The 13,289-nt window shown below is 38.3% G+C and overlaps 1 protein-coding gene across 3 annotated transcripts; it reads right to left on the minus strand.

The window, feature by feature from the left end:
- Positions 1–488: 488 nt before the first annotated feature.
- Positions 489–3,854, minus strand: LOC103933383 (RNA pseudouridine synthase 4, mitochondrial). 3 transcript variants are annotated; one of them, XM_048576301.1, is made up of 10 exons: positions 3,386–3,854; positions 3,215–3,274; positions 2,910–3,077; positions 2,782–2,829; positions 2,608–2,688; positions 1,858–1,971; positions 1,629–1,730; positions 1,292–1,403; positions 1,023–1,069; positions 489–911 (listed from the first exon to the last, which is right to left on the minus strand). In XM_048576301.1, the coding sequence occupies exons 1-10, from the start codon at positions 3,761–3,763 to the stop codon at positions 552–554; spliced, it is 1,470 nt and encodes a 489-aa protein (XP_048432258.1). In that variant the 5' UTR covers positions 3,764–3,854; the 3' UTR covers positions 489–551. The 3 variants fall into 3 exon arrangements, with proteins under 3 accessions (XP_048432258.1, XP_009341344.2, XP_048432259.1); XM_009343069.3 differs by having other exon boundaries at positions 2,919–3,077; positions 3,386–3,853; XM_048576302.1 differs by lacking the exons at positions 2,608–2,688; positions 2,782–2,829; positions 2,910–3,077.
- Between the last annotated feature and the right edge of the window lie 9,435 nt (positions 3,855–13,289).

Genomic DNA, 13,289 nt, shown 5'->3' on the forward strand with positions numbered 1-13,289 from the left:
TCAGATAGGTTAACGTTAGACTCCTAATTTTGGGGAGAATCTTTTTTCTTCAATAGAGTTTTGCTTTGTTCAGAAGACCTATTCTTTCTCAACTAACTGATATTGCTTCTTGATTTAGTAGCGGGATTTTGTGAGCATTTTCTCCTCAACTATCCCAACGTTAATATCCCTCTAAGTAGGGTATAAATACGAGGGTTTTAGTCTGGTGGAAATACACTTGAAAAAACTGAGAAATACTATGAGAGCATTGAGTAGTTAAGTGGGTGAAAGCTTTGGATATTCTCAGTGCAAAGGAAGGTCTATTCACGAGTGATTTTGGGCTGTTTTATCTTGGGGACGGCGTGGCACTTGTGACTGCTTGCACACCTTGGGTAGAGCTGCATAACATCTTAAAGAAGGCAACATTGTCTGCTACTCAACCCAAGATAATTGTGTTCTTTGGCTCTTCAATTTCCTGGTAAACTTGTTCCTAAAAAACTTGCAAGAACTTGAATCAAACAGTAATAATATAATTAAATAAATAAGAAAGCTTCGAAAATTCTCGTTGTAGCTTAAGAATTTGTAATATCCCAACTTCTTTGCATGTATGAAGGCAGAGGAGCAACCAACTCTAGGCTTTCTAGTTCAGAAAGATCACAATCTGAATGCAGCTTCACGTTTTGCAAAGCCAGATACACATTAGGCAAAACCATTTGCTTACAATGAAGATGCAAGCGGGGTGTCTTTTCGGAGATACTTCCACTGTCCATATTCAGATCAAAGGGGAGGTTTCTTCTTGAGCGAAGCTCCTCATTCCAATGAGATTCAGTATTAGACGAAGATAAAGGTTTCCAGTTCCTATGAGTTTGCCACCCGTATTTGTAGTCTCCAACTATCGGTGTTCTCAAAACCTCTGCACAGTGTACACGCAGCTGTAGTTCAACGCACACAGTTAGAGGAGTTGTGAACAGTGACAAGCGGCTTGTTTAACTAAGGAATAATGCAAACAGAAATCATGACTAGTGCTTAGTTCTGATCGATACCTGATGCTTTCGGCCGGTAAGAGGGGTTAGCTCTAGCCATGTGAAACCTGCACAGTTAACAGTGGAATATCAGAAGCATATAATGACTGGGAAAATTATTCTTTAAAGAATATGTACCAAGAACTTTGTGCCAAACTATCTTCAGTAATGATCGTTGAAAACAAAACTGCAGCACGCATCACACGACCAAACTTTCCCTAGACAGTCCTTTAAATTGTACTTTGACACAATACTTATGTGCAATGGAAAAAAGAGTGTTTGTTACTTACCAGGACATGATGATCCAATCACTTTGTACTTTGTAATGGCATGCTGAGATGACAAAGTTTGTGAATCGTTTGCAGCCGTGATTCTCTCCGATTTACCATTGTCCACCACCACCTGATGCAATCAAAGCCCCAAATTATTATAAGTTCAGATAACTTGTAAAGTTTATGCACTGATATGTTCAATGTATCCCTGAGTTACTGCAACCAGGAACCACTTAACCACATAACAATTAAATTGGTAACTAAATTATAGCTGAATTTTATTATTTTGTGAAGGGTAATCTCTAGGTGCGCATGGATGGGGTGTGAGGATGAGTGCATTCAAGAATATTCTAACCTTTACCAGAGGTGCTGAGATTAATCCTTTACGTTGCCTGGGAGATCCAATGACAAGTGCCCAATACCTTCTTTGCAGAATTCTTTTTGCATCGTCAGTTACCTTTAAATAAGTACGAGCATCAGGTAAATTGACACGGAACAAAACTAACAGCCTCGCAACATGACATGAGCATGCACGGGTCATTCCATAAACAAACACCAACAGAGAAAGGAATGACATCACTCACATCATTTGATGCTCCAACAGTTTTCTCACGGAAGATGGAATGCAGAACAGCCGCAATTGTTTGTGTCCTTCCCATCACCAGGAGACCACTACTATCTCGGTCAAGTCTATGTACCTAAGAAATACAAACTTCTTATCCAGAAAAAGGGAAGGAAAAAGACAAACAAACAACACACAGAGGTTGTTCAAGGAACGGGGATAACCATGCATAGGATTCAGATTGTTGTGGCGATAGACAAGACCATGCACGTACACATTTGTTGCAATGATTGAAATTCTAAAACAAGGATAATTCTAATCTACACATATTTATCAAACTGTTTATTCTTTTCATTTCTACAATGTATTGATAAAAATTTAAACTCAGAATATTACACAGAATATATCACATATTTATCAAGTATAGATTCATAATACCAGAACGTCTAAAACATTTGGTATCTTCTCTGTTAACAAATTCATGCATTCACTCAGGCTTATGAAGCAATATAGCTCGCAACTGGTTCCACCTCGTTTAACAGGAAATGCGTGAACACGCTGCTAGACTGCTAGTCAATGAGATGGCTCTAAATTGTGGCTTGATTCCATGCAATCAATCTCCCTCTCCTCCTTCCACTCCATACTCACCCTAGATTTTTCCTATTATATGAAAGGCTCCCATTCCAAAGTTTAGAAGTCTGACAATATTTTGCGTACCATACAGCTACACATGAATTTAACATAAAGATACTAAGATTGCCTACAAACTCACCAGCCGAGGGGGTTCTGACAAGTCATAACTCAAACAAGCGGTAGCCAGTTTATCTAGACTTCGTTTGATTCCAATCCCACCCTGTGCAAACATCATTTTAATATCGGTATGAAATAAACTACCTACAAACCTAAAGTACCAACAGTAACCTTGACTGAAGCATCAACAACTCACCTGAACAGGCATTCCAGGGGGTTTATTGATGACAATGATGGCTGGATCCTAATATCAGAATAACGAGTAAGTTGGATCATATATTGTAAAAAAATTAGCTGGCTGAAATTTACACAACAGGGACCAACGTTAAGAACCTTATACAACTCCAGGCTCCGGATAAAGTTGATTTCTTCTTCACTACAATGACATTCTTGTTTATAATTGGACGACTTGTGTTTGTCAGCAGGGAACTCTTGCACACTAAAAGGAAGATGTATTCGATCTCCTATGTTCATGGAATCTTTAGCCGCCACCTTCCCATAAATTAAAATCAGATAGAAACCTTTCCCATGTTAAATTACACAAAACAAAGCTCTATCAATTTAATTTCCCAAACGAAAACATACATAAAAACCCGAAACAGTATGAATGTAAGAGAAATATCAGTTACCCTTTTAAGTGGGCGCTCATGTGCTTCAACAGCTTGACCAGAACATGATTCTCTTCGAACCTGTAACAGCAATCAAGCAACAACTTTTCAATCAACCTTGAAATCCCATATGTAATTTGCAATCAAACTTCAAATTTCAAAATAATTCAATGTGGGTGCGAGTGTGGCGACCTGTCTAAGGCGAAAGAGCTTCTGAACGAGGCTTCTAGGAAGCTCCGGGCAGCACCGAGTAACCCATTTAAGCGCCGTCGTGGTGGTGGTGTCGGCGGCGGCAGAGGCAGTATTTGTGATTGTACCTCTGCCGCCGTTTGAACGATTGCGAGAGAGCTCTTTACCCACAGCGGCGCCGTTTACAGTGGCAGTGAACGAAGGTAAAGTGAACCATTTTTGACCGCCCTTTTCTTTCTCTTCGTCAATTGTTTCAGAGGTGGCGGCGTAAGATCGGCAGTTGTAGAAGGCTGAGAAGCATATTCTGGCGCTGCCGAACTCGGCGGAGGACGGTGGTGGACGGGAGAGGAGGAGTCGGCGGAGGAGTATGGGGCCCACCATGCTAGTGATTTTGGGGTTTTAGGAGGACTCCGGGTTTTTTCCATTCGCTCTTCTTGCTGCGCAAAATAGGTTTTCAGAAACCGGGAAATTAATGAGGGTCTCCGGCGCCAGTAAATTTATGTCTTATGGGCCCCGAATTAATAATAAGCCCAAATGGGACGGTTAATAAGGGCGGGCTAAGACATCGGCAACATGATTAGTTTGGGCCAATTAGGCAAGGCCCAAACCATGCAACGTGGAAAGGCCTTGTTTGCACCAAAATTGTTTCTCAGCTTCATCACTTTCTTAATTAAGAATGTAACGGCTAGTCTGTGCACTCAATCCAAATATGATAGATGTAAGGCTGAGCTCAATTCTGGTTTTGTAAGGCAAGTATCGCGGGAGGTGAGATGTCTTCTAGCCAAATGTTGATGATGTATTTTTTTAGGTTTTCATCTAGAAACAATTTGTTTTCTTCTAAGATCATCTCTAATGGTTGGGCTAAAAGCCAAATATTTTAGCCCAGAAAATTTAACTTTTAGCCCATAAACAGTTTTTCTGTTCCAACCGTTCTGGCCTAAAATTTTAGCGCGTGATTATTAAAGAATGCACTTAGACTATTTTTTTCTTAAATTAAATTTTTTAAAAATAAATAAATATGAACACTATCATAAATTAATTTTATGAACATTTTAATCTAAAAAAATTTAAATTCCGATAAATATTGAAAAATCACTAAATTGTAAGAGAAAATTGAGTTTTGTGTGGATGTTTGAACAAATACATAGGTATTTATAGAGTTTTTGGGTGAATTTTCAGTTAAATAATTTTTTTTAAATTATTTTAGCGGTTGGATTTAAATTTGAGCCGTTAGATCTTTTTCTGTATCGTTAGATTTGATTATATTCGATCTCAGCCATTGGATTCAATAATATATAAATATAAAAACAAAAAAAAAATTTTGAATCTAGGTCGTTGGATCAACCAACGGCCTGATGATCACGACCGTTGGATGGAAGGAGCCGTTGGGCTCATGCGGAACGTGGCCGATAGGCCCACGTGGGTGGGTCCCTCGCGGTCGGAAGCCTCGTGCGTTAGGCGTGTTGGATGATTCAATAGGCTGCGTTTGGCGCCCAAATGCTGAAATGCAATCCCTTCGGTGGGGCCCACACCGACTTTTAGGCTAAATTTTGGGCGGAATTTGGCCTCAGTTCCCCATTTAGCTTTTAGCCCAAAGTTTCCCCTTCGGTTGGATTGGGTTTGGGGAGAAATTTAGCATTTAGCCCACCATTGGAGATGGTCAAATAGTTTTAGGTTAACATTTTAGCCCAAAATTATTAAATAATGAATTTAGTCAAAAAAAAAAATTAGTAATCTTTTTTAAAATAAAATTTATGTAGATTATCATATTTTATTTTTATAAATATTTTAATATGAAAATATTTAGAATTCAATAAAAGTTGAAAATTCACTAAACCGATCCCATGAAACATGTACTTATAGAGTTTTTGGGTGAATTTTGATTTAAATAATTTTTTAATTGTTTTAGCCATTGGAGTTAATTTTGGGCATTATATCTTTTTTTTTGTTATATTTGATTATATTCGACCTCAGTCCTAGGATTTAATGTGTTTAAAATTTTTAAATTAAATAGGTTTGAATCTAGACTGTTGGATGGTTCAATAATTAAAACTGTCAGATCAAGCAATAGATGTTGAGCTCATTTATGTGGTCAACATTCTTGTTAAGGGTGGGCCTACTTCCTCTAAGACCTCCCGTGTCTCGCACGTTGGGCGTGTCGCCTTGTTGCACCCTCCATTTTTCTGGGCGCGTCTATGCACATAAGTGGGCCTTTTTTAACCATAGCTAGAATTTTGAGTTCAATTTGTCCAAATTTTAGGTTTTAACCCAAATCTTATTTTAGGCCCAATCATTGTAGAACGATTGGGTTAGTTTAAAACCTAGGTTTTAAGTTTTAACCCAAGAGTTGGAGATGGTATAAGAGTTGCAACATTTAGCTAACGGCAGATGATGTTTTATAATGGGAGTTGTGAGCTATTTCTAGGGAGATTTAAAAATCTATGAAACCCTAGAAATCGATTTTCAAGTGCAATGTCTAAATCGGGCATTAGTCATCTCAGAGCTCAAATATTAAATGGATAACTATGACTTTTGGAGAAGAGCAATTACATATTAATATTTTTAATGTTTACAAATGAAAGAAAAGTAATTGTTAGATAAACTTACATGGAGCTGCTCAATTGTGTCATCCCCGGGTCGAACATAAACTTCCTTGAACATGTCGATATCTGGAATCTTAGAATCCTCCTGAAAATAAAATGTTAAAGAAATAATCAAATAATCCAAATAAAAATCAATATAATTACAATTGAGAAATAATATACTTTTACCTTTCGTCACTTCTCTATCATAAGGAGACGGGCTTCGAACCATGTGGTGGAGGAGTTTTCTTTTCAGCGTATTTGTGGAACCATGATTTTCCAGCCAGAGGTAATGCTGATTTGAATACAGTTATCTCAGAAGTCTGGTCATGTAGTCACCAGCTCCGAGTGGAGCTATATTAGACTAAGTAGTGGTGCCACCATCATTGTACTCCGGGGCACTAGGCGGAGTCTTAATGACTCTGCTGGATGACCATGCTTTTTCTGCAAGACACAGGATCTGATCCGGATATGGATAAAATCAAATCCTATAAGTCTTGGGGTTTCTTCAACCTAAGGAATGGAATGCGCGGCAAGTAATCACAACTCCTAAGAGGATGAAATATCTACTTCTAGATATGCTCTAGGATTCTTCCAGCTTAGAACGAGAATTTTATCCTAAAAATGTCTATCTCTCCACGGTATAAATATACCCCCTACGGTTCATCTATGGTAACCCAATCTAAACACTTGAATTCTCTTACCTACTGCTTGAGTCCAAATTCATTTAGTAACTTAACCATTGGAGAGCCTTTGGCCGACACCCCCCCCCCCCCCCGAGTCCTAGGCTTGCTTTTGTTTCACTATTTTGCAGGTTGCTTTTATTTACTTAGATTTATGCTCGACTACCGTTCACGGTGGTGAGCAAATTTGGTTTTAACAATTAGTGCTTTCATTGCGAGAGAACTTATATTCCTCTCGTCCAGATCACTCTGCCAACCAACATGTCAGAAAACTCGATTAATCATATCGGCTTCGCACCCTATCAGAGCAGTACCCGTTAGAAAACTGAGTTAATCATATCGTCGTCAAGATCCAAATCTCCAACACTTTGGTAAGCCACGCCTTGGTCGGCAATGGCTCCAGAGTCCACGTCATGTTCAAAGACATCGCCGAAAAGATGGTAATTCTCAACAACATCAATAAAGGGAAGACAACTCTTCACCCTTTCAATGGGTAACCGATATGATCCCAGGGAATGATGAAGGTAGCAGTCCAAGTAAAACTCTATAATCACTTCATGACTTTTCACGTGATGGATTGCCCGACTCCTTATAACGTTGTGCTGGTGTAGAAAAAAAGATGAGAAGTGGAGAGTATGTGCGGATTTTACAAATCTAAATAAGGCTTGTCCAAAAGACCTATATGCACTCTCATAGATTGACCTATTGGTAGATTCAAATGAGGGCACGAACTATTGAGCTTTATGGAAGCTTACTTTGGATACAACCAGATAAGAAAAGGAAACAACCTCCTTTGTCCTGGTCCGAGGAACATACTGCTACAAAGTTATACCTTTCGGACTAAAAAACGCAGGGGCAACATACCATCAACTTATCAATCAAATCTTCAAGGAAAAAATCGGTGACACAATGGAGGTCTACGTGGATGACATGGTTGTTAAGAGCAAAGAAAAGAAGGTTCATATAACACACCTTCAAGAGTCATTTGATTTACTCCGGAAATACAACATGAAGCTAAATCCAAATAAATCTACATTCGGAGTAACGTCAGGCGACATCTTGGGTTATATGGTTACCAAGCGAGGAATTGAAGCTAACCTGGATCAGATCAAGGCCATCATAGAAATGAGATCGCCCAAAACTATGAAAGAAATATAAAGTTTGACAGGACGAGCAACTTTTCTCAACAGATTTCTCTCACGATCTACTGACAAATGTAAACCGTTCGTCACGGCAATAAAGAAGAGAAATGGTCTACTCTAGACGGATGAATGCGAAGAAACCTTCACTAAACTCAAGGAGTACCTTTTCAAACCCCTACTGTTATCCAAGTTGATCGACAGAGATAACCTGTACTTGTTGGAAATTTTGAGTAGAATTTTCTTTGTCTCACATTAGTCATTCCCAATAGGTTTCCTCACTTTATAAGGCTTTGTCCCTTATAGAAAGTGATTGGAGTGATAGGCCTTTGAGACTAAAATTAGGCTCACCCTTGGGGTTGGGCTTTAGGATGTACTAATTAATTGGTAATTAATATATAATTAACTATCAAGATGGGCCTTGGGCCTTGGGGCTCTTAGGCTCGGGCTCTAATAATTAAATTAATTAATTATTTTTGAATTTAATTAATTATTTTTAATTAATTTCGAATTTAATTAATTAATTGTTTTTTACTAATAGACTCATCTTTTCAGATGAAGTCTGAAATGTGAAAGAACGCAGAAAGAAAACACCCATTTGAGAAGATGTCTCCCAACAGATGCATCCTTTCCTCATACTTGTTGTGAACATGCATAATCATATTATATATACATCCATCTGCATGGCATTTAGAACACGGAAAAAACAATTCTTCTTCTATAATCCAAAACATCCTCACTGAGAGAACCACATAGAAATTCGCCAGAAGTCAAGTTTTCCGATGCTGGAATTCTGACTTGATCGTTGAATCCTGGTGAAGTAGACGTCCGTAGAAATACAAGCACTAAGTAAGGACGAAATTTCTATTTCAAGGGCATTGCAATACACAAGCCTCGATCTTCAATATTTATGTTCAATATTATTTCGTTGTTCATACTCTGTTAATTTCCTATTCACATTTATTATTTATTAGTATATATAATTTTATCATAGATTGTTGACATATATCCAACAATACTTGTACTTGGCTGTATCCGACTTAGTGGTAAGCGCATCTCTGATTCAAGAAGACTCAGGGGAGCATAAACTAGTATATTGCACATCAAAAGATCTTCTCGAACCAGAGACGAGGTATCAGAAAATGGAAAAACTCATCATGGTACTAGTAACGATAGCTATAAAACTCCGACAATATTTTCAGTCATTCAGAGTAATCTACATAATCGAGTATCCATAGAGATCCATTTTACACAGCTTTGACACCTCGTCTAGAGTTACCAAATAGGCCATCCAACTAGAACAACATGAGATAATTTATCGACCGAGGACCTCAATCAAGGCTCAAGCAATGGCACACTTCGTAGCTAAATTCACACCGGTAGCTCAAGGTACCACAGACACAGTCAGTTCCCAAAGTGCCTAGGAAAACCTATGCATTTGGAAGCTCTACATAGACGGATTGTCCAATATACATGGGGCCAGCGCAAGGATGGTGCTTCAAACACCGGATGGATCCATACTTTAAACAAGCTCTGGAACATGGGTTCAAAGCAAGCAACAACGAAGCAGAGTATGAGGCCCTTTTGATGGGGCAAGAAACAACGAAGCAAAGTACGAAGCCCTCTTGGAAAGGCTCTGGGTTGCAGAAGAACTCTAGGTAAAAGAACTACTAATCCATTGTGACTTGATGCTTATAGTTAACCAAGTCACATGGGATCATGCTGCCCACCATCCCATCATAGGACTCTACCTGAGTAGAGTTAAAGCGCTACTTGAGAAGTTCAAGAAATATGAAATCACACAAATTCTCTTAGGAGAGAACAGCCACACTGACGTATTTGCCGGGATGGCTTGAAACATAGGTTACTCCCTCCAACGAGCGATCCCTTTCAAATATTTAGAAGCCCACAATATCCATCAGATGGATCTCGAGGTAGTAGCCGTCATCGATGCTTGAGAAAATTGAATGGATGAAATCATTGACTATACAGGAAGAAATACTACCAGGAGATTGCAATCTAGCCGGAAAATTAATCCAGAAGACGTCAAAATATACAGTCATCCGTGGGAAGCTCTATCCATGTTCCTACTTTGGACCCCATACCTTGCGCGTCATACCAGAGATCGGCCTGTAAATTATGAATGACATCCATTCTGGGGTCTGTGGTAATCATGCCAGAGGAAGGTTGTTAGCTCAAAAAGCAATGACCGCAAGTTATTATTGGCCCACCATCCAACAAGATGCAATTAGCTGAGCCTAAACTTGCGACAAATGTCAAAGGTACGCTTTTATGAACCATGAACACGAGGAAGAACTCAATACTCTGATAGGTTCATGGCTTTTCATGCAATGGGGCATCGATTTAGTAGGACCCCTTAAGAATGCTTCAGGAAACAGGCAGTACCTGTTCGTGGCAACATACTACTTTTCAAAATGGATAAAACTGGAGCCACTAACAATAATCACGGCCACAATCATCAAGTATTTCATTGGGAAGAACATCATTTGTCGATTCGAAATTCCCTACACCATACTAATTGACAATAGGCTACAATATACCAGCTCCGAAGTATGGACTGGTACCAGCCAATAAAATAAGTGTGCCAAACCATATTCACAGACAGTTTGAACTTTCTTCCCGCGATCTTTTAAGTGTTTATGTAGATGAAGTATGCATCTTTACCCTTAAAATAATCGAAGCTTCATTTTCATGTTTTGCTTGTTATTCTGTATTTCTTGATTCACGAGCCCATGTAGTTTGAGTTCATCAATAATGATGGATGAGCTGAAACAGGTGAAGAGCTTTGAACCCCATGCATTTTTTATTTTTATTTTTTTACATTTCTAGTCCCTTTACTTTTAACATATATGCTATTCTTGATTTAACAACTGTTGTTCATAACATTTGAGCGGAGAACTTCTTCCAGCAATTATTAACAAATAACATTAATTCATCACACAAGTATTACAGCTTGTATAATATCTAATATGATAAACTCACGAGCATATCCAACAAAAGTAAAATGAAAATAGGTGAGCTAGTGGTGCATGCTACTGGCACCAGAATAATGGTGGCCAACCCCTGGACTGGGACCAGAGTTGTCTTTGATTTGATTTAGAATAATCCGAACAGGCAACCTCCCTCTGTGTCCTCCACCACCTTTGCTTGGTCCTGAATACTTCATCATCCCAACTAACAAACCATCCGTTGTCCTTGTATGATCGGTTAATCGCCGAGCTTCCATTAATCCAAGAAGATTAAAACTCAACAGAAGAAGGAGAAGAACCATAACACCAAAATATTGAGTCCCTCGTTTTCCATCCATTTGTAATTCGAGGACTTCAAAAGTTGCATAAAAATTTCAGAATGTTGATTGGTGGTAAGCTTCACAAGATTGCAACAACTAACTCTAAGTAGGTCCTTTTATAGTTTTATGGGAACCCATGCAATTGTGAGTCTGAGGGTTTAAAAAGCAATAAGGGTTATTTTTGTTATTAATTTATTTGTATGGACGTACCTTTCACCTGCATTGACTCCGTATCAAATTTTTTTCATGGAAAACAAAGGGAACAGCGGAGTTAGGAGGAAGAGCATTATGAATTAGAAAAAAAAGCACTACAGTTTTCAATTTTCTTGTTCATGCATGTAGAAATAGACTTCGATAATTAGATTCATATCATTATTTTAAAGAAGTAACATGGTCGATCATTTTGTGATTACCACAAGGTCTGTTGACCTCTGCACAAGATAAAAATCAGCAATTGCGGTTTTGCTCGACCCACGGGATGCTCCTTTTGCACATTATGACCCCCAAAAGGTGACATTTTCTTCTCCCTCACGACATGCAAAAGAATACATCATGATCGATATATTCCTGTGTGATATTACGAGCAATGAAGAAACTCTGTAATGGTATAAGTCAAATTGGGGTAGCCGTAGCGAGGATAAACCTCCACGTACTACTCGTTAGTTTTTTATACTTTAAAATCATTTACAAAACACGTAAACGTCTTATGCAATTCTGGTTCTAATCGATTTTTTATTCGTGCAAGTTCAAACTCTTAAACAAGTTGAGCTGTTTAAGTTCGAGTATCAAATTCAAAACCAAATAATATTAGTTAGAAAGAGTAATGCAATGACGTTAAGTGCATACTAAAGTTTTTATATGCTTCAAGTAAAATATACCCTCCACATCCTCTTTTTATTCCTCTAATCCACATCAACTCTATGTGATATTGATACGCACGCAAAAAGTACAGAACTTTCGGTGTGTTACGAAATAATAATTGTTCTAGTGCCTATAACTCTCACAACATTAATTTGACTCTACAGATTTGGTCAGCACAATATATGATGGACAAAGCCACTTCCATGCAAACTTTCAAAGTTTAGTCACATAAGCAATTAAGGGCTTCATGCAAAGGATTTCGTTGAGGTTTCATTGAGATTCAAAGTCACTTTCGACGATTCCAAATCCAATTGATGATAATATACTTGGTCAGTTTCGAACTCCTGGTACCATGCATGGAAAGATTTCGTCCATTAATTTTCATGTATCGTCCCTAACATGAATGGACTCTTGCCCGATTAAATACACTCTAAGTCAGGTCTCCATCTTCCAATTTGAATTAAAACTCCTTAAAGAGCTCGAAGTTGATGGGTGTTAGTATATTTGGTGGTGTATGACTACGTACAGGATTCATTTATAGGTAGCCCCAAGTTCAAGTTATGAAGAAAGTTCATTTATGATAGATTGCTACACTAATAAACACCGACATGTGACTGTCTATATGACTGTGACACCATCATATAGTGTTACAAATATATTCTTATTATATTTATAATATTATTCTCTAGGTCCATGAAATATCAACATGTTAAGTCATTCACGCATATGTAATTGTAACACCGATTGAGTGTGAAGTTGGGGGTGATCTTCACCCACAATATAATTCGAAAGATAGAGCATTTTCTTTTGAGAGTTTTCAAAGGATGAGTGGTGAGTAGTACTACTACTGTAATTATTTTATTTGATAATTAAGCTAATGTTGACTCTAAAAATTACAAAGCCTATGTGGTGCGCATGCTTAGCAATTATGAGCTAACTACGTCCTTCTTATGACTGCGGGCATGCCAACTCACAACCGAACTTGGTCGGGCAAGTAGAATGATGGTGTCGAATGCACTGTTGACTTATGTACCGAAGTGATTACGATTAAGAAAGGAATGCGTCTTGGCTTTGGGTTCTAGAAGATAAGGTTACCAGATCACTGTGAAGCTTAATAAACAAGTTTGGCTTTTGTTATGCTGAACAAAGGGTAATAGGTACCATCTCACTTTGTCAAAGCTAATGAGATGACCTCTTTAGCCTTAAGAATTAGGATTCTTCGTTCACCAAGACTTGGATGGATAACCAACCAACGAGTAGCAGTGATGTTCACTAATCAGAATTGAAGGTACTTTTGAATCACCCAATTCTATGACTCCAGTGCTATTAATC

The sequence above is a fragment of a genome, unplaced genomic scaffold (genome assembly GCF_019419815.1).
Source record: "Pyrus x bretschneideri cultivar Hongxiangsu unplaced genomic scaffold, Pyrus_bretschneideri_v1 Contig89, whole genome shotgun sequence".
Lineage (NCBI taxonomy): Eukaryota > Viridiplantae > Streptophyta > Magnoliopsida > Rosales > Rosaceae > Pyrus > Pyrus x bretschneideri.